Source organism: Rhinichthys klamathensis, unplaced genomic scaffold (assembly GCF_029890125.1).
Source record: "Rhinichthys klamathensis goyatoka isolate OS25496 unplaced genomic scaffold, OSU_Roscu_1.1 h1tg000147l_1, whole genome shotgun sequence".
NCBI classification, from domain to species: Eukaryota; Metazoa; Chordata; class Actinopteri; order Cypriniformes; family Leuciscidae; genus Rhinichthys; species Rhinichthys klamathensis.
The window spans coordinates 1,449,206-1,470,495 of NW_026606682.1; the positions used below are offsets into that span (position 1 = coordinate 1,449,206).

At 38.3% G+C, this 21,290-nt stretch overlaps 1 protein-coding gene across 1 annotated transcript; it reads left to right on the forward strand.

The window, feature by feature from the left end:
* The first annotated feature begins 1,899 nt into the window (after positions 1-1,899).
* Positions 1,900-21,256, forward strand: si:ch211-236h17.3 (carbohydrate sulfotransferase 11). The gene is made up of 3 exons (XM_056257940.1): positions 1,900-2,420; positions 15,764-15,846; positions 19,001-21,256. Exons 1-3 carry the CDS (start codon positions 2,327-2,329, stop codon positions 19,844-19,846), a joined length of 1,023 nt encoding a protein of 340 aa, XP_056113915.1. The 5' UTR covers positions 1,900-2,326; the 3' UTR covers positions 19,847-21,256.
* The last annotated feature ends 34 nt before the right edge of the window (positions 21,257-21,290 follow it).

Sequence of the window (21,290 nt, forward strand, 5' to 3'; positions counted from 1 at the left end):
ACTGTATCTAACCAATATTATGTATCATCTTGACCGTGAACTATCTAAATGTGTTCATGTGCATTCAGTTCACCTCTGTGGCCAAGCAAACAACATGAGATGCACATGTAGCACACATACTGATGCATTAGTCAATCTGTATACAGCTGACCTGTTTAACCCTCTGGTACTCTTCATGTGTCGGTCAAAAATGACAGATTTTTTTTTATACATGTTATTTCAATGATTGTACCATATTTTAGTTTGATAATGTATTTTATTTAATATCTTGTATTTATAGGGGATTTTATGTTACAAAATTATACAGTATTTATGCAGTTATAATCCAGTTATTCACTTTTTGAGTGACCTGAAAATAAAATGTCTAACTTAAACTGTTATAAATCTGAAATGCTTCGGAGCACAGACTCTTTTTACAGACAACACTTGGGAGATTATTACTGAAGTAAAAGAAAGTTTTAAAAAATTGGAAATAAGTTTTTATTTGATATGTATTGTTCTGAAAAATGCTATTTTTTTGTGTTCAGCAAATGCCAAAACCTTTACCATTTTTCAATGAATGAATGAATGAGGCATTGTAATTCATTGTAATTCTTTTATTACTTGTTACTATAAATATAATATTTATAAAGGATAATATGGAAATTTGTAACTCTCCACCATCCTGTCAAATTACAGTACATCCTCAAAAAGTCTCTTTAACTCACTGTCCATCTCTTTATCCAGCAGTTTTGAGCAGTTTTTTTTTTTAGAGTGAAATCTATTTCGGCCAGTATACATTTATTGTCCTTAAATTTGGTTTGTAAGATAAATGACTTTATAATATGAGAATATAAGTCTTATATTACTTGCTACTGTAAATTTAATATATAGAATATGTTGCATGTATATAAATAGTGGAACAGCATTTCCTGGGTCATTCTGACTCTGAATCAACCATCAGACCAGTCATTATTGGACTTTAACTCTGACCGGGATCAACATGACTTGTTCCAAAATAGGGCTTATTATTAAAGCTCTTCACATGGGGAAATTGTTTAAAATCGGATTTTTATTCAAATCTTGGATTAATACATGATATTGTTAGCAACCTGTAAAACCGGCATTTCTACATTCACTGTAAATAAGCAGGATATTATATGCAGGCATGCTTTTCTTTGTGCTGAACAAAAGGTGAAGCGGACAACTGTGATACCTTATCTTAGAAACAGGGTTATGCTGATTGTACGGTTTTAATGGAAGCTGTGTTTGGCCAATTCACCACAACCTTAAGAAAACTTTAATTTACAAGTATATGACTTATATCAATAATGATTATTAAATGACATGCAATGTAAATATAGCTGATGTAAATTCATCAACAGGTTTGAAATGCAACACTCAATTTTATGCAGTGTGTAACAGCTTCTGTCTGTTTATCAATGAAGGAGTTCTTGAAGTTTGAAGACCTATAGGGTCTGTTGCATAAACTGCTCAACTAGTCTTAAAAGTTATTAGAGATAAGAGTAAAGCAATCAGTCAGAATGTTCCTGTATTTTCCACCAGATGTCACTAAACATACGTTATTTGTACAAAAATCACTTTTGACACATAATGTATGGTATTTTAGAACTAGACACATTTATAAAAGTGTCTGATTATCACATCGAAAGAAATGCAAAAAAAAAAAAAAAAAGATAGATTAGACATTTCTTCTTTAAAGTCATAAAAGTGAAATATAAAATGAATTTACATTTACTTTTTAAGTCTGAAAAGCAGTTGGGACACTAAAACCTTTTTTTGGTTTCGTTCAGCAACGTTTCAAAACGCTCGAGTTTTACGTGCACACTTCAGAGGGGTTCCAGTCGTTGCGTCACATCCAGGGGCCCCCGGGCACTCAGCTAGATGCTGGTGAGCGTGACGTCATCCCCGAAAGTTTGATACAATGCCCTCCATGTTTAGGGGAAGTTGAATTCAACTGACAACAGCAACATGTGACGTACAGAAGACATGTAGATGTTCAATGGAATGTATGCACTAGTTGACGGGACCGCGTGGGAAGCGACGGCTCGATGAAACAGAGTTGGACCTGTAAAGTTTTTTAGGTGAATGGTTCGTGTAACACCCACCTATAAAGCGGTCTGTTCTCGGTTAGACAAGCGGGCTGCTTCGGGTGAAACGTGTATCAGAATTAGTTTTCACGGAGTTGTATTTGGACTGGAAATATGTTGTTTCTCTCTAAAATGAGGAACCCGCTGGACCGACGCTTTTAGGATTGTTCTTCAGCCCTTCGCGGACCTCTGTCGCCGGGCGAGAGTCGGGCATCGTCCTTTAGAGGAGTATCAGAATGATAAAGCCCAAAGTGGGTCGGATGTTTCTGGCGACATGCGTCGGGTCGTTTTTCATTCTCATATTATACTTCCAGAACATCTCAAGATCAGGTGAGTATTACTGAAGTAGCGAAGTCTAATTCATAGCCTACTGGATTTGTTCATTTGAGTCGGATCTTTTAAATGAGCCGGTTCACAAAACCGGTCTGAACAATTTGTTCGCTAATCAGACTGAATCGATCCGAGCGTTTCTCCGAATCATTGACCCAAGAACCCGTCTCATTCTGACATTTCCGTATGATCAGGTGTCAATGATTTGACTCTTTAAATCGTGTGTCAGTTTTATCAACACTATTTGGTTTTGAATTTTATTTGAACATGCTGAAACGCTTTTCAATTGTTCATGTTATATAGCCTATTAAAGGTAGCTAATTTAGGTTCTAATTAAATTACTTTGTTTTTATGAGCTGAATCTTGGATGCAGTCAACAAACGAACTGGACACATTCATTACAATAAAGCATTTAGAGAAAATCTTAAACAATCATATATTCAGTATGATGCTTATAATATAGTCATAATAACTAATAAGCTATGCAACATCCAATTTCATTAGCAGTTGAACAATGTGTCTGTCATTGGGGCGTAAGCAGATCCTACAGAAATGTACGAATGAGATCATACAAATTAGCCACGAATTTGCCAAAATGTAAAATATTTATGAATTGCCATGAGAGTGTGTTGGCGATAGTCATGTTTTTAGATGTCTCTACTTAAATTTTGTTTGAAATTGAGTAAAGAACATAATATTCAACTGCTACAATATAGGCTTGTAAAACATTTTATTGGTGTACAGCTAATTCTGTCAATCAATCCCAAAAAAAAAAAAAAGGAAGTTAGACAACTTGTTTCACCAGCCAAATGAAGGTTACAAATCAGACTTCTTGTAACGGGTCATGACCACATCCTAAATTCATTCGTTCAGTGATGACATGCACAGTTTTGTAACATTAAACTGTGGGCAATAATGATTCAAGTGCATTTTGACCCATAGCTCCTCCAGATCCTAAATATCTGGGGTCAGTGCCAGGAAGGATTGTTATTTTACTTTGGTCTGATCAAGATTATTAAGTGTTTACATAACTACATAAGGGGTGTGTTGGTTAAAGATCTAAGTTGGTTGCTGAATGATTGCTAGTTTGAACCCCAAAAGGGCCAATCCATGAAAAAAACAAAGTTAAAGGTTTACTGAAGTGCCTTGAAACGTGCAGCATTATTCAGTGTGTTGACATAATTTCCACTGAAACAGGAAGACAGGGCGGGACATATCAAGCAGCTCCTCCCCTTTTTTAAAATAGCCAATAGCGTTTCGTTTATATCACAGCTCAGCCAGAGCCATTGAGCTCCGTAAAGCTGCAGTTTCCTAACCGTTTCTCCTCATAATCTCCTCCATATCGCTTTAAAATATAGCATTCTGTGCAGAATTCAATGGGTCCGATACGTTTTCTGGTCTGCCCCGACTCGTGCATATAATCCGCTCTGTGCTATCGTGTCTCTGGACCGGAGCAGACTGTGTGCGCGCTGCGGCGGTTCAGTGACACTAACGTGAAACCAGACTTCATTCGCCCCAATGGAAAGCATATTTACTGTCGGAATCGTTCCCTATCACCTAAATTGTGCACTATGTGCCATTCACCATGTAGAAAATAGTAATTGTGTGAACAAATAACAGGCGTCAATGTCAGCGTCTATTTATAATATGGGGGCGGGCGCTTTAGATTCTAGAGAGCATTTGATTGGACAGAAAATCTGATGAAAAGCGTCACCAAAATCATGATTTTGGGACTGTAAGTTTTGAATGCAAATTTTGTCATTGTTTTGGAGCACACTACCTTATAGATAATAGTGAGGCTAACAGATTCATACTAAAAGCCAAAAAAACTTCAATTTTGATTTCATGGGGACTTTAAGCCTCTTTGTTTTAGTGTCCCAATATACGTAGTTAGTTGAATTTAGCACAGTATCCCTGCTCTCCCAATATTGTTTCACAGTGCACCGGTTGAAAACCACTCTTCAAACCACTGTTAAAAGACTTTTTTAGGAACCAGGGAGATCTTAAGCAATGACTGTCTGATTAAAACAGCGATTTAGTGCATTGTCATCACTTCCATTTGACAAGCTTAGGTAGATAAAGTTTAGATAACATAGACATGCATGCCACATAATCACAGTTCCGCTGACATACAAAAAAGGACATTAGACTGTCCTCAGAGCGCACATGTGTAGACTTCAGCCTGTTTAGAACAGCGAGCGAACAAAAAAGACTGTTCAAACCCACTGGAAACAAAGCAGACGGAGAGAAAAACTACCCGTGGAATGTTTGGAAGACCCCCACTGGGAGACTCTGGGGCATTCCAAAACATTTTAAACCTTTCCCCTGATGCCTCCGAGAGAAACGGATCACCTTGAAGAAGGATAGCATGAGATTAGAGAAGAAGGGGGAATTAAAGGTCAGTGGCTTTGACTTTGCCCCAGAGTTTTGGGATTGGCCTCAAATCTGATTTTTCACCCACTCATTACTTGCATTCATGAGAGGGTAGGGTATGGAGGTAAACCTGTGCTGTGTAACAGTCATTTATGAGTATGAAGTCCATCTGGACAAAATCAGAAACAGAATGAAGTGGTGAAGTATGTCACTACAAAATATTTCTACGTTAGGGTTAGTCTCCTGTGAATTATGGATGAGAGACTTTGAACATAACCTGGTAGTAATAATAGCTAATCTTTTTTCTATTTATTTTGCAAACAAAACCTCTCCCTTTGCCCAGGAGACATAGACTAGAGCCAAGTTCAGATTGTTTGGTGAAAAGGTTATTATTCAGCCAAGATTGCAAGGCTGGCGTCAATTTGGCGTTGCCCCCTTTTTTTTATTTATTAAATGAATAATCCACTTCCCCTGACTAGATTCGGCTCCATTGAAGCGCTCTTGTTTAGGCTTGTTAGTATGCAGTTAAATAGCTTCTCAAGAATAGTTCAGGATTTGACCCTTAAGAATTCTGCTGCCAGAGGCAAATAGCTTGACTATGGGAAAAGAACATCATGTGATCCTTCATTTGTCTCTCCTTAACAGGTGTTTGTAGATGTTCACACCTGCATTATCGAAGAAGCTTATCTCGATGGCTCTCATTCACTAATAAGTGTGTACAAATTAGGTGCTCACAGAAACACATTTCCATCGGATTAACATGTTTATGCACATAGAATTGTTCTTATTCTCATTCACATGTAGATGAATCCAGGCTATTCTGAGGAAACTTTTAGACATGTGATTAAGCTTAAAACTTATAACTATATCTCTAACTGTATAATTAATATTGTGCAATATTTTTAAAGTTTAAGTTACTATATTACTATATATTTGTTTTATTATTAACATCTAATTATTCATGATTTTGAAATATTTGATTAGTGAATGAGACCCAATGAGTGTATAACGCAAATGAATGTTAGATCTGTGCATTATTTGCTTAAAGCTTTTCGTGTTTGGCTCATGGATAGATATTCGCTGAGCCACACCATTTCAGTGTTCACAGGCTCACACACACTTCACAGGAAGTTTGGCTATACTATATACCACTGTGTCCTCTAAGCTTCTGCCCTCCTAGTGGTTCCAGTAAAAAGTGGTTCCAGTAAAAAGAGCTGATACAAGTGATCTTAAAAGTAGTGCTCTGTCGGTGTCTTGGCCTAAAACTCGCAGCAGCAATCAGTAATTACCTTAAAATGGATTCTCTGTTTATGTATGTTTCTTCACGAAACCGCTTGGTAACTGTCCTCATGTGTTGGCGCATTTGTTCTGTGATCAAGTTCGCAATAGGAAAGTTGTTTAATTATCGAATATTGAATTTCCCCTCCTTCTTTTTACCTGAAGCCAACATCAAGAAAACTTGTCCAAGCCAAAAGGCAATCTGTGAGGTGCAACTAATAAAAGTTTAGCGGTTTGTCCATGTCAAACATATGGAGCTCCTTCCCTTTTTGAGCAGTAAGTGCTTGTGAGTCAGTGCACAGATCAGATACTCAACTGGACCTCGGGTGCGCTTTTGTCAAAAGACCTTTGAACATTTTCAATAAAGTGAGGGTCATTTCTTTGCCCTCAGCTCCACTGTGTGCAGTTTGAAACTAAGAAGATGTCTCTGTCCTTTTATAGTCCTTTTAAAGGCTTTTTCTCTTCTGATAAAGGTTAATACTGAATCTGCTGAATGTGCAGCAGTTTCATCGCTTATCTGACCACCATCAGTTACTGCTGCTCATGCTGCTGACTTCACCACACGTCACACTTCTTTTTGCTTGTTTAGTTTGACATAGACAGTCTGCTTAATCTCAGTCGAGTGTTTTACTCAGCTCCCTTACAGTTTGCTGTGGTAAAAATGCATATTTAAAAAGGTAAATTAGTTTTAGGCATTGTTGATTGTCACAATTGTTTTGGAAATGGGTCACGACAGTCAACTAGTTGTCTGACAACCGACTAGTCGACAAGTTATAAAGGGCTACAGGATTAATTTGTTCACAGAAAATTTGTTCCGAACCATTTATACCGCATGCCAGAAAACATAAGCTCATTCTTTACCATCAAGCAAACCTCCAATGCTCTTACATTGGCCTGGTGGAAAAGTTTATGAAGTCCATTACTCCAGAGGCCTAGAAGCGAAACTGTCTTTGATCCTTGAAAATTGAGTCACATTATGAAGTGATTGAAGGTCAAATTGGATTTTGGATTCGTATTTTCTCCAGTAATGCAGCCTAAATTGTTTCCTAAATTGTTTACGTGTCTTTTACACATTTTACGCTCTAGTTGTAGTGAATTGGAGTGATTATGCTCGCCCAGGTTGGCATCAACCTTATCGATTTTGGAATAAATCACCCCGGGCGGAGACTATAATCCAAGGACTGAAAACCTGTATTTAACAACAGATTTGAAGGGGTAGTTCCAATGAAAAGTAGGACATTTCTTTACTCCCCTTCATGTTGTTTCTAAACCTGTAGAATTTTGCTTCTTCTACAAGAACACACGCACACACACACACACACACACACACACACACACACACACACACACACACAAATAATACAAATTAAAATAATACATTTTTAAGGATGTCTCAGTGTTTGTCCATGCAGTGAAAGTAAATGTTTACAAATATATTTTGTGTTCCACTGAAAAAATAAAGTCATACAGTTTGAAATAACACTTGGGTGAGTAAATGATGACAGAAGTTTTGTTTTGGAGTGAACTAACCCTTTATTATTAGATCCTTGATCCTATGTGCAAAGCGTGATACAATTTGCAGATGCTCTCTTGCACAGATAAATAAACTTTCAGCACTTTCTGACTGGATCCTACAGGCACATGTGTTTGGTATAGCATCATCAGCCAATGCTAGTTTGTCTAAGCATTACATTACCCATATAATGACATAACTCTGGGAGCCGTACTGCTCTACAGGGCCAAGTTTCCCAATGGACCGGTTTTATATTTTATGAGGAACTGTGCACAAGATGCTTTTGATTTAACGTGCTGCCGGGGCATTGGTCAGTATCCGCCAGCTCTCCTAATCCTTCGCTCTTCCTTTCAGACAGCCGAGACAGATTTTAAGCAGTCAGAGATTTGGATGGAATAAACAAATCATGCTAGGTGACTTAAACAGATTGTTTGATTGACAAACCATGGCACTCGTTTGGATATAAGGCAATTCCTTGATGTAGAACAGCTTGAGGGTTGCAAGTTTGTTATATCTACTCTTTTGTTTTGCTAATTTTTTCACTCTTCAGGACTGGGAAGGAGAAAAAGGCTGGGTTCTTTTAACAAATAAAGGGAAATTTCCTGCCTAAAATGGAATTTTGGGATTTGGGATGAACAGTCACGGCTCTATGTTAGTCAGGGATAGAGTGACACCATCACAAAGAGGCTCAGAGAAGTACGGTCTTTCTTCACCTTTTCATATCATATGCATCTCTTTCTCTCTTCTCAAATTCATCTTATGAGAGTAAAACCATTGCTATGAATGGAATACTGCACAGTACGACATGCCGGGCCACTATGAGTGGACGTAACTCTATCCAAATCTCTGATTAGGCACATTCTTCATTCTGTAATGGATTTTGCTTTATGGCATATTAAGGCACCCACTGGAGTTCTACTTCCTTTAGTGTGCTTGGGGCAGAAAAAGAAAATGATTGCTTTAGTCAGATAACTATTCACTTCTGCCCTAAGAACACTTTATGGTAAGTAAAGCTACTTTTTACAGAAACAGGTCGCTGTAGGTGTTCATTAGAATTTCAGCATAAGCATTTCAGTAATTTTGCACAGTAATTTAATCAAATCAGTAATTCTCAGTCATGTTCTTTCTTGTTTAAAAATGTGTTTCCTTCATAGCTTAAAGGTAGAGTAGGCAATTTCTTTTTATATATAAACACTTTTTGTTATACTGGTTGAAACTCTTCACATCCTGATAGCAATCAATAATTGAAGTGGTGACGGTGGTGGTGAAGCTATGCAGAGACAGTCACCGAGCACCACAAACAAACAGCAGCCTTTTACAGTTCCTTCTGAACCAACAACGAGTTTATGCTGCATTCACTCCATGTCGTAACAGTAATTATGAGATGGCAACCCATGAGGTTCTACCCGGCGCTATTCACGTCTTCAGACTCAGAGTTATGCGTTTCTATGTCAACACTATCAATGCCGAAATGAACCTGCAGCAGTCAGGTGGAAGAGCTCTGTAAGTTGTTTACGTTCATTATTGTTATATTATTATGTGCTTTGAGACATGAGGTCATTTAACACTATCTCGTGATGCTTTGCAGAATCTTCTGTTTGCTTTCACGTGTTTTGGAGGTGGTGTGGCATTGGCAGATCTCATGCTTTCAAAGCTAGCTTATTTCTGGCCTCTCTGAAATTGCTTACCCTACCTTTAACGTTTCATAGCTGCCTCTATTTTGCAGCACCCAGAATAATGAGGTGCTTATTCAGAAGGTCCACTTTAATTGAACATTCATTCATATCTGTGCATGCCCAAACAAAGATAGCTCTAAATGGCGATTCAATTAAATAATACTATGGTTTTAAAAACTATAGACATTAAAAGAAATGTTATACCCTACAGGATTTTACAGTAGAAGATTTTTTTAAGGCATTAATATCAACAAGGCTCTGCCTGACTGCGGATAAATATGACCTTTCACAACAGATAATGCTTTAGAATAAACTCTGTTAGAGAGCAACATACGGAAATGTATGTGTTCAATAAAATAGCTTGCTCGGCTGTTGAGTAATAAAAACGCCATCTCTTTGGCGCCATCTCTGCATTGCTTTTACAACATTTCAAATCGTTGTGATAACTAACCTCTGATACTCACACACCATACACGTTTCAAAAGTAGCAGGAGCAACATTTCTCTATTTACAGATATGATGAGACACGCATGGGCGACTGACGTACGCAATTTCCCGTGAAAACCATTCCGTCAGATCTCAAATATAAACTTTTTAATTGGCTTACCATAGTGAATAAGGGGATGACAAAAAAAAACATTTTGAAAGAAGCTTTGATGATATATTGCCTCATTTAAATGTTAATTTTGAATAAAAAAAATTACTTAGTGTAGGCCTATCTTTAAATCAAAAGTGACAGAAATTATTTTTTAAATAAATGCTGTTCATCTTTGTTGTTTTCAACAAAGATAATAATCAAGCGTAGCGTCAGTTCTGGCTGGTCACGTTAGTCAAGCTCGCATCAGCTGACTCTCAGCTGATCCACGTCTATCTATAGGAATACTGTATTATCTATCACTATCACTGTATACATTAAGCTTCTTCAGTATTATCAGCAGCTATCGCATTTCTCAGGAGCTAATTAAATGGCGAAATTCGGCATCTTACAATTGGGAATTTAACAAAAGGAATTCGTTCCCCACAAGGATTTCACCTCAGATTCATAAGTTCGTGAACCTGAACACGAGATTCGCTGCATCTATCATACGCTGTCTGATTTGGAAGTGACCTCAGTCTGCATTGCTGCTCGCACCATTAGTTGTAGCAATAGTTCTGCGATGTATACAACATGCTTGTTGTATCAGATTTTGCTGCCGCTAGGGGTGTAAGCTTTCCCCAATAGATCCCATCAATTGGTAAATTGGCTACAGAAACCCGCTTAATGCAATGTGTCCTTGCTTGCTCCAGCTGGGGTGATTCTTCACCCATTAAATTGGATCTATAGTGCTCAACATATGCCGCTAACATCAGGATGTATTAAACGTTATCAGCCTCAGTCGTGTTGGGGGTAGTGTATTTAAAAAAAAGTGTGTTTTCTTGGTTTCTACAGAAGTAAACCACAACCAAGTATAACAAGTTTATGACATCATTGACAGGTGCAGTTTTTGCAAACCTACATATTTGTGCCTAAATATATCTAAGTATCAGATTCACACTTGTTGCATTAAACCATCCGGCTGTATTAATGACATGTGTTGCTTAATTCTGCGTGAACTGGAAGTTTCCACCAACATTACTCAGTATTGTGACGTATTTCCAATGAAAAGGATAATTGAAAAGGAAATCTATGAAAGTTATGAAAGACATCGTTAAAATAGTCCGAGTGACTACAGTGACTCAACCATAAGTTTATCAAGCGACGAGAATACTTTTTGTGCGCCAAAAAACAAAAAAAATATCGACTTTATTCAACTGTTCATTTCCTTCTCTGTGGGCCTTGAGATTTCACGTAGTGATATTGCGCAAAGCTTCTGTGTTGCACGTTACATGTAGGCTCACTATTGGCCGACGCTGGTCATGTGTGTGATGCGTGTGACGTACAACCTAGAAGCTTTGCGCAATATCACTACGTGAACTCACTCGAGGTCCACAGAGAAGGAAATGAATAGTTGAATAAAGTTATTATTTTTGTTTTGTTTTTTTGCGCACAAAAAGTATTCTCGTCGCTTGATAAACTTAAGATTGAGCCACTGTAGTCACTCGGACTATTTTAACGATGTCTTTCATAACTTTTGGGCCGGCCAGTTTCGATCCCTTAAGAAGCCTATGGAGGAGTGATCCAGCTCTCAGATTTAATCAAAAAATATCTTAATTTGTGTTCCGAAGATGAACGAAAGTCTTACGGGGTTGGAACAACATGAGGGTGAGTAATTACTGACAGAATTTTCATTTTTGGGTGAACTATCCCTTTAAGGCTTTCCAGTATTGTTGGTAACATGCTGTTGCCAAAGTTTTTCAGGTATTGGCAACATGCTTGTTGCCTTTGCTCACTCCGGTAACTGCAAAAGCATCCAGAATTGTGCTGTCACTTGGGTTTAGGGGAATATTGGCATATGGTTTTGTTTTAAGGGGTTATTGCTGCTCTCCCTGCTCATATCCATGCTAGGCTGCATGGATGCGCAGGGAGTTCTCGCCCAGAACGGAACCAGACCGCCAAACCAAACTGTATGCTAATTGTCAATCGTATTTGACGATAGTGGTCCTGACAGAAATAAGAAATGTCTCTTGAACAGTAAATCAGCATATTAGTATGATTTCTGAAGGATCATGTGACTGGAGTAATGATGCTGAAAATTCAGCTTTGCATCACAGGAATAAATTACAATTTAAAATATATTCAGATAGAAACAGTTATTTTAAAAATTATTTCATTATTATTTAAAAAAAAAACATTTTTTTTTTTAATATTAGTGTAAAAATGTGGTCAGTGTTGTGCTGTTATATGATACACAAAACACCAAGTTTGAGCCCTACCAGGTACAAAAGAGGACACTGACAAACTATAGTAAAACGGTGGAGAAAACAAGGCAAACAGAGAAGTTACTAAGTCAGTTTGATCTGCTTTTCTGTGGTGTTACATCTTACTATACTACTGGAAATTGCGTTTTTTGAAGCAGCGTTTTCTGGGAAAAGTGTATGAGACAAAATGCTTATGAAACGCCCTGATTTCAATATTAGAGTTGTTTCACTTCTGATGGGTTTCATGACACATATGATGCTTCCTTACAGCACAACATCCAGGAAGCATAAGCTCTTCTGTTTCCATTGTAGTTTCAACCAAAGAAACATGATCCTCAAAGTCATTTGAATGTGTTTCCAATACCGCAGCCTAATTATATTTAGACTATAGGGGCGAGAGCACCAGCTGTGAAGACAATTGAGTAGATAAATCATTTGATTTCGGGAGTAAAACAAAAACTCAAAAGTCACCTCAGAGAACAAAAAACTCTCTCCACACGAGGCCGAGCAGAATTCGATTAGTAAGCGAGCAGTCGCAGCGCCGCATGAGGGCTTCCTGCCCATTACCTTGCGAACTTTTGATAAAAGCCTGCTGATTTGTGTTGTCCTCTGTAAACCCTCACAGGCCAAATATAAATGGCCACAAGCCTGTGTAGCATTCCAGCAAACAACCTTTGTTGTTGCCGCCTGGCCTCAGTTGACGTGAGGAGCCTCACTCATAGTGCATACTAACAACTTTTAAAAAAGAGACCTCACCTCTGGGAGCCATTTAATGCTTTTTTTCTACCAAGTAGCTTGTTTTGAGGAACTCATTTGGGTGATACTGTATTATTGTCTTGTCGTTATTTCATTTCATCTGTCTTTTTCTTCAAGCAAATAACTCTAGATTACTCTGTTCCTGTAAAAAAAGTCACAAGAGGAAGTTCACGTCTTTCTGTGGTTGTGAATCAGACTGCCTCTAACGGCCTCTTGCACACACTTCCTTTTAAAAATGATTATCAGCTGATGTTTATGATTACAAATATCTTGTGAAGACATATCATTTTGCGATGGCAGCTCTGATATGATTGTACTTGGCACAGACATCAAATTGTGGCGTTGAGTAACATTATATAGTTCCTTTTATTTTGCTTTAGTTTGTTTGTACACCACTATTTAACAAGTGCATTATCTGTTGTGAGGTCATAAATATGAGCTCTTATGGTGTTTGCAACAGATAGGAGTATTTTAAATGTTTTATATAAAATATGCACATGACACATCGAGCTGTGATGCTCACATACAAGGCTTTACGCTAACATTTTTGTGACAGTCACTCAGCGGGTCTATTTGCTGAAAGGCAGACGTTGTTGGCTGGGTGCTAATCATCGAGCGAATTAAGCAATCAGGAATATTAATTAAGGTATATGACTAGATGCTCCTGGAAGGTCACCTAGCAACATCTTCATGACTGAATTAATTCATATTCGCATGCCTACATTTTGCAGCCTTATTATACAGTACAGGGCTTATAAGTGACCTGGCTGTTCAGGCTATGATTCAACTAGTTGTTTAGCACTCCAGCTGTTTGATTCAATATTCCAGCAATACCGGAGGCTGTAGTTTCAGGAGCGCATTTCTAGGACCCTAGTTTTATCAATTTTTTGGGGTGACAGCGGCAGCGCCACTAGCCAATTCTACTTCAACAATGGAGATATGATTCAAACTTCAAACTAACAGATGCAAACACTAGACCCACAGAAATGATTCAATTTTGTTTTATCTTTCCAGCTTATTTTTAACGTAAGAGCAGGGCCAACATGAGAGGGATTAAATGATGACAACATTTTTGGGTGAACTATCCCTTTAAGTGTGTCAGTCACACATTAGTATGTACTAATGAATTGAAGTGTCCCACATACACAGGAAATAGTCTTTCTTTCCAAGAAGAAAACCAGAATTGCTCATATATTGAAACAAATTAGGTTAAATATTTCAAAGAGTGTGTTTACCAATGGGTATGTTTGGGTTAGGGGTTGTTTAGGATAATAGGCTATATCAATCACATTTATATAATTAAACAACTAAAAAAATACATTCCTGAAAAATAATAAAATAAATACATAATTGGATAGTAAGTGCTATAAAATAGTATACTGCTAATACATAAAAAAAATTAAAAATGGAGTTCTAGAAATGTGGTCCTGAAACTGCAGCCTCCGAGATTGCAGAAATCTCTCGTTTGATTGTGAAAACTTTGTTTATAGTGTAGGTCCATTATAAACAAGATAAGCATTTCGCTTGCAAATGTTGCATCAGCACTCTTTACTATAAGTGTAAAATAAATAACAAAAATGAAAAGTTGCACATTGAGACTGCTAGATTTCACTGTAGATATTACATATGCATTTTGTTGGATTTGCAGTCTTATATTCATTTTCATTGAATAATGAGGATGTATAAAAGCTGGGGAAGCCATCAGTGCCTGCTTTCATAGCACAATTTGTGGTCTGTATATGTACTCAACCCCCTCCCCATTTCCTTCTTTCTGCCTTTTCCATGTTATATCAGGGGTTTTTTCCTTCCATTTTCCATTTGATCCTCATATGGTCCTTTTTTATGGTCTTTTTGCCACTTTGGTGTCCCACTAATTATTTTTAATCATTAGAGGTAAAACATTTCTTAACTTAATTTAAATTTAGTTTGCTTAATGTATTATTTATCAGTGTCCCACAATACTATACATTTTATTTGATTATTATTTTTTTGTTTATTGATAGAAAATGACAAAATGGGTCAAGACACTGCTATAATTACATGCATCATTGTACACATTTTTTACATAATTTTTGTCCCCCTGAGATTTACGATAAGCATTTTTTGAAGGTTACACATCTTTCACTGACCATTTCTTGAAAAAAAGACAAATATAGTTTTTTTTTTTTTTTTTTTTTTTTTTTATACCTATTCATGGAAAGTGCCTTTTCTCTTTTTACCATTGTTGCTTACTCTACTCTCTCAGTGTCCAGACTTGCTGGAGCATTTAAAGTATCCCTTTGACTTAGCTGGCACATGTGCAAAACCAATCACTTACGTTAGTGGTAAGGGGCCCAACACAGACTGAAGGAGTGTGTGTGTGTGTGATGGTGGGAAGGGGAGTAAGGGGGGAAGTGGCTTGGACTGAAGAGAACAGACTGTTCCTATAGAGAATGCAAATGTGAAGGAGGAATTTTCTGGCTGATCAGCTAGGTGCAGGAGTCAGAGAAGGCAGTAATTGTGTACCAGCACGATCCCCGCTGCTCCCCATATGCCCAGAATTAACAGCTCTAATCTTTTATAGCTCAATAACGTGATCGTTCAGACAAAGAACTTTGATCTCTGCTCTCGCACCACAAGGTCACGAGTCCCTTAACCCCAAAGAAACTCACTGAGGGAAATGTAAGAGATGCTCGAACATGCAAAACTCTGCGTCAGAATGGAGGGATGTTGTGGGTGGTTGCCAAGGCATTGCTATGTGCAAAGGCGAGTGGCTTTTTTAGCATGTTATCTGGTTTCTAGGTCTCTATGATATTCTGGTCTATTGAAGTTACTATAATATCAGTTAATGTATCCATTGTGTTTTGCTTATGGAGCCATTAACTTTATGTGGCCATTTCTCATCTTTTGCTTTTGTTGTGTGCTTGTAGCTTCTGAACAGATTTCGGGTCGGAACGGTTTGCCAGTTAAATCAGGAAGAAGTCCTTTGCAGACACTACAAGAAAATGACCAGGTACGTATTTTTTTTTTTCAGCTGAAATCATAGAAATGCTGTTGACTAATAATTATTCAATATTTATTTATTAAATAATTATTAAATAAGTTATACAATTATTAAATAAGACAAAGTAAACTTGATAATACTTTTGAAAGCAAATTTAAATTATATGATTTGGGTGGATAGCGCTGACTAACAGAGGACGGGGTGCATTTCTCGGGCCCCTGTTGTTGAAGGGACAGATTTTAACAGCAGTCGAAGTCGAATTACTAAAATAACAACCTCACATTCCTGGAGGAGCTCAATTCACCCCAATTTTACTCCTAACACCATCATCTTATAAAGACACGTGTAGATTCTGAGATCAAATATGTTTTAGTTTGCGTTGTTCCAAATCTAAAATCTTTTTTTCTTCCATTTACATTTTTAAAGAATGAAAGTGAACTGCGTCTGACAAATTCCAAAATGGCAAACATATAGGAGTAGTTCATACGACTTGTGCACTATATTAAAATAGGTGTTTTTCACACATTTTGATTTTTTGACTGTAAAATTCTAAAATAATGTGCTATCTTCATGTGCAAGGTGTCATCTTTTTCAGAAAAAGATTAGCTTTCAACAAATTACAGTTATTGACCATTATTGTGTGTGGTGAGTTTGTAAATAGAATTTAAATAGACAAACATTTTTAAAAAAACGAGAATACATTTTCTGATTTTTATTTAGAAAAAAAACAGAAAAATCACAAACGAAAGGAACTAACACTTTAAAGTTGAAAAATGAAGTACAATACATCAGATACAAGTCTTTTTTGTGACATTGGGTTGCACAGTTTTCATTTAGGACACTTTTTTTCATACACGCACAGCGCACACATACAAATGCGTCCATTCATAGGCACGCACACATACACATGCAGTGGTGGACGAAGTACACATACCATGTACTTGAGTAAAAGTAAAGATACTAAAGGTAAAATATTACTCAAGTAAAAGTAGAAGTGCTGCCTTTAAACATTCACTTGAGTAAAAGTACAAAAGTATTTGCCTTCAAATGTACTTAAGTATCCAAGTACTTTGATTTTTTTATGGCTATAATGTCCTATTATAATTTGTCACAAGACTCTTGCTTAACTCAGTCTAAGTGAAGACTAATGTCACTAAGTGTTAACATCTTAATGTTATGACATTCACATAAACCTGCACAACGCCATTAAATATATATATATATATATGTGTGTGTGTGTGTGTATACACATATACATACACACACATACTGTACACACACACACATATATTCACACACACGCGCGCACACACACACACACACACACACACACACACACACACATACATACATACATACATATACAGTATATATATATATATATATATATATATATTCTATGTTATGGGAGCAGCCAATTTCCCTCCAAACTTAAACACAAAAACGTATTAATGCAGTGTTTCTGCTAGGCTACTCCCCAGAAAAAAAAAAGCTATTGTATGCAAGTCATTTTAGTGGCAAAAACGTAAGCAATGTACATTATGCGTCAATACTTACCGATAATTGCTGCAATAATAGCTGCTGCTCTCTGTCCCGCTTAAAATCATTGTCAACGCGATTTGTTTGGAACTATTGAGAGCAACACGAATAACGTGACCGCGCGGCGGCGAGATCACTGTCACAACCATAGACAGTATAAGAAAGGTCACAACCATCTATGTTCGCAACTCTCATATTTAACGGCTCTGGTTGGTTCGCGCTTAGTAGATATACCACCAAGGCAAGTTCAAAACAAAGCGCGCGCGCTGTACTGTGATTGGTGGCTCGTTTGAGTTACGTTTTTATCCACTCATAAATAAAAAGGAACGACTGATTTTGAAAATGTAGTAGAGTAAAAAGTCAGATATTTGACTTTGAAATGTAGTGGAGTTAAAGTAAAAGTCTCCCAAAATTTAAATACTTGAGTAAAGTACAGATACGCAAAAAAGCTACTTAAGTACAGTAACGAATTACATTTACTTCGGTACTGTCCACCACTGTACACATGCATACACCAAATGTAAAGATACGTGAAAGAGTAACGGCCATCCGCCTCCCAAGTTTAATTAAAAATCATCCCAATCCCCTCTTCTGCTGTCTACCACTTCTTTCGCGATGTATTTGTTAGTTTCTTTTACTATTTTATGCAATCCAGAACACTCTAACCTGCCGCGCTTCGTATCTCTCTGTTCAAATCCTTCCTTCCCGCTCTGCCAGAAAGCTGCTGTCATTTGCTGACGGAATTACCGTAATAAGCCGTATATTGCCGAAAAGCGCATGTTGTCTACTGTCAGGGGCAATTTGAATGGTTTTGATAGTGCGAACGGTTGAAGAGTTACGGTACAATGAATACAGCTTGCTGGTCTGTGTCGGCGACGACACAGCCGGTTCTAAAGGGTTAAAGTTGAAAAAATTTAACTTCTGCCACGAGCAACGCCCGTGATGTGACGCAACGGAACCCACCATTCAATTCAGCAACGTATGACGTCACCCATGCAAAGTAAATTAGAAGCGTTAACGCAGACGGTGTGAATGCACCGTACGCCATGGCATGCATACAGACACTTTTCATTGTGTAACTTTATTGTATGAAAAACAAACAGCCAAGGTCTGCTAAACATCTGCTCCTGTGTTTTATGGACAAAATAGTCAAACGGGTTTGGAATGACATGATGTGTGAGTAAATGATGACAGATTTTTCATTTTTGGAAGAACCATGCTTTTAAAGGTCTGAGTGGAATGTCTAGATAAGGTACATCTAGTTGAATCACTACCAGCTCATCAAATCCTATTATCAAACCCATCTGTGGATCATCCCCCAGGCAAAACCGTTACCCTCCCATTACTGCTATGTGCCTCATGATTTCACAAGAACTTCCCCTAAACACAGCATCTGTCTTATCATAAAAAGTCACACAAATACATGTGTTTACATGTAGTGCAATTTGTGGTATCCATAACTGCACTGTTAAGAAATCTTGCATTCGGTTTCAGAAGAAAGGATTTTCGGTTTAAAGTAATAGTTAACCCAAATATGAAATTACCCATTTGACTTTCATGGAACAAATGGTGACTTTTGTTTTTCATTCTATTTCCTCTAATACCACTCTTTCCTGTCCTCCAGCTGGAGAAGTCTGCAGTGCAGGCCACTCTGCAGGGTCGAAGGGAACTCCTGGAGGAAACCTGTCAAACCCACACCCGCAAAAGACGCGTACTCGGCCCAGAGGACCTCCGCCACCTCATAGTGGACGATAAACACAAGCTACTGTATTGCTATGTCCCCAAAGTGGCATGCACCAACTGGAAGCGTGTAATGATGGTGCTAACAGGCGATGGGCGCTACCGCGAACCGCTGGCTATTCCCGCCAACGTAGCTCACGTAGCGGGCAACCTGCGTTCACTCTCGGAGTACTCCACGGCCGAGATCAACAAGCGTCTGCGCACATATCTGAAGTTCGTCTTTGTGCGCGAACCCTTCGAGAGACTCGTCTCGGCCTATCGTAACAAGTTCACCCGTAGCTACAACACAGCCTTTCATAAACGTTACGGGACCAAAATCATCAGGAGACATCGTGCCGACCCCCAAGCTGAGGCACTGGAAAACGGCAACGACGTCTCCTTCGAGGAGTTTGTGTATTATTTAGTAGACCCTCAGACTCAGAGAGAGGAACCGTTTAATGAGCACTGGGAAAGGGTTCACTCACTCTGCCACCCTTGCCTGATCCGTTACGACGTGGTGGGCAAGTACGAGACTCTTGAGCAAGATTCCCGCTACATCCTGAAGTTAGCAGATGCCGAAGGAGAGGTGAAATTCCCAGCCACCTCCAAGAGCACCAGGACCACGGGCGACATGGCTGCCAAGTTCTTTGACAACATCAGTCCGTTTTACCAGAAGAAACTCTTCAATCTTTACCGAATGGACTTCTTGCTTTTTAACTACTCTGTGCCGGCGTACTTGAAGTTGAGATGAGGGTTTGAGCGTGTTTCAACTGATCCCAAATCTTGCGCACATGTCTTGTGGGCACAGACGTTTGAATTTTGCTCTTGTGTCTGGATTCAAATGAACTGCCTGGGGGAACCTGTGGAGGATGCATCTTGAATATGGCGCTGCCCTCGCTCCCTTGAAGCAGAATTCAGCACTGTGAACAGATTTCTGCTGGCAGGGGCGTTGCCTCCCATCCCTAAAAGTTCACAAAATACTGTCTGAAATTCCTTTGGCTTTGGAACCTTTTCACCGAGCTCCAAGTATGTGCCTTTGTCCTTCTGAATGTTGATAAGTGAAGCGGGATTCTTCATCAACGGACAAATGCTATAAATGTTTCATCTCCTTTAATCTTTACCACCCAAACTGATATTTATAGTATTGTTTACATAGCATATTTATTGTGGATTTTGTGCTTGAACTGGAACCAGCAAGGCCTTGACGTGAATCTCGAAGAGATTCCTTGCGGCTGATCTCAAAGCCTCCTTTCTTACATTCCCTGGATATGATTTTAGACCATAACCTCACTCCCCGATCACAAAGGTAGTTTCCAAGTCTAAATGTAACAAACCATCAACATTTTCAATCTGATAGCTGGTCATATATCGGAGAGAGTCAGAGGGTAAGGGATGAATTTAGACTTCTCTTGCAGTGGCAAACTGGACAAGGCTGTCTACCTTGGCCGGTTTAGCTAATCTGGAATGAAACAGTGTTCTCACAGAGTCACCCCTTTATTTAGCATGCAACGGGAAGGGTAAACAGTGCATAGCTGTGGTTGGGGAAAGGTAGACCCTCATCAGTGCGCCTCTTGTTGAGCTATGGATGCAGGGTGAGGTGCAAACTACCCACTGGGCACTGCAGGTCAAACATCCTGGCATGATCCTGGGAGGAAACACTCGTCTTATGAATTCGTAATAAGGGTTGAAGTGCAATAAATGTTTTAGTAAGGTACCAGTATGTGTTTGAGTCAGCAGAAGATTATCTATCCCTTCAAACTCCTAAAGTGTGAGAAAATCAACCTTTTGTGTCTGTGCACTACAATACAGTTTAAAGTCCTGCTAGTTTTCATGACTTTATGAAATGTTATTGTGGTTCATTAGCACTTGGTGGAAATTACGTTTAATATTTTTTTTTTCTCTTTCTTCCTTTTTGTCTGCGGAAAAGGCTAATGACTTATTTTTTATGGTTGAAATGGTTATGAAATATTTAGAGAGAATGAGTCTGATTAATATCTAGCCGACAGGCAGACATGTCCTGGTGCACAGTGGGTACCTTGTGTGCCACATTGCCTAACAAAATTGCTCTTGGAAATGCTTTGTGGGAAAATATTTTCGATCTAGCTAGTTAGTCACTATTTTATTGTTGAACTGGAATCATCCAGAATTTCCTAAGGACAAAAACAGTTATGCTCATAACAACAGTTATGCTCATA

Excerpts from the sequence above, each read along its gene's own strand:
- si:ch211-236h17.3 (XM_056257940.1), top strand. The coding sequence starts at position 2,327 with ATGATAAAGCCCAAAGTGGGTCGGATGTTTCTGGCGACATGCGTCGGG. Across the intron at positions 2,421-15,763 it reads CCAGAACATCTCAAGATCAG|CTTCTGAACAGATTTCGGGT; the intron begins GTGAGTATTACT and ends GTGTGCTTGTAG. Across the intron at positions 15,847-19,000 it reads CACTACAAGAAAATGACCAG|CTGGAGAAGTCTGCAGTGCA; the intron begins GTACGTATTTTT and ends CCTGTCCTCCAG.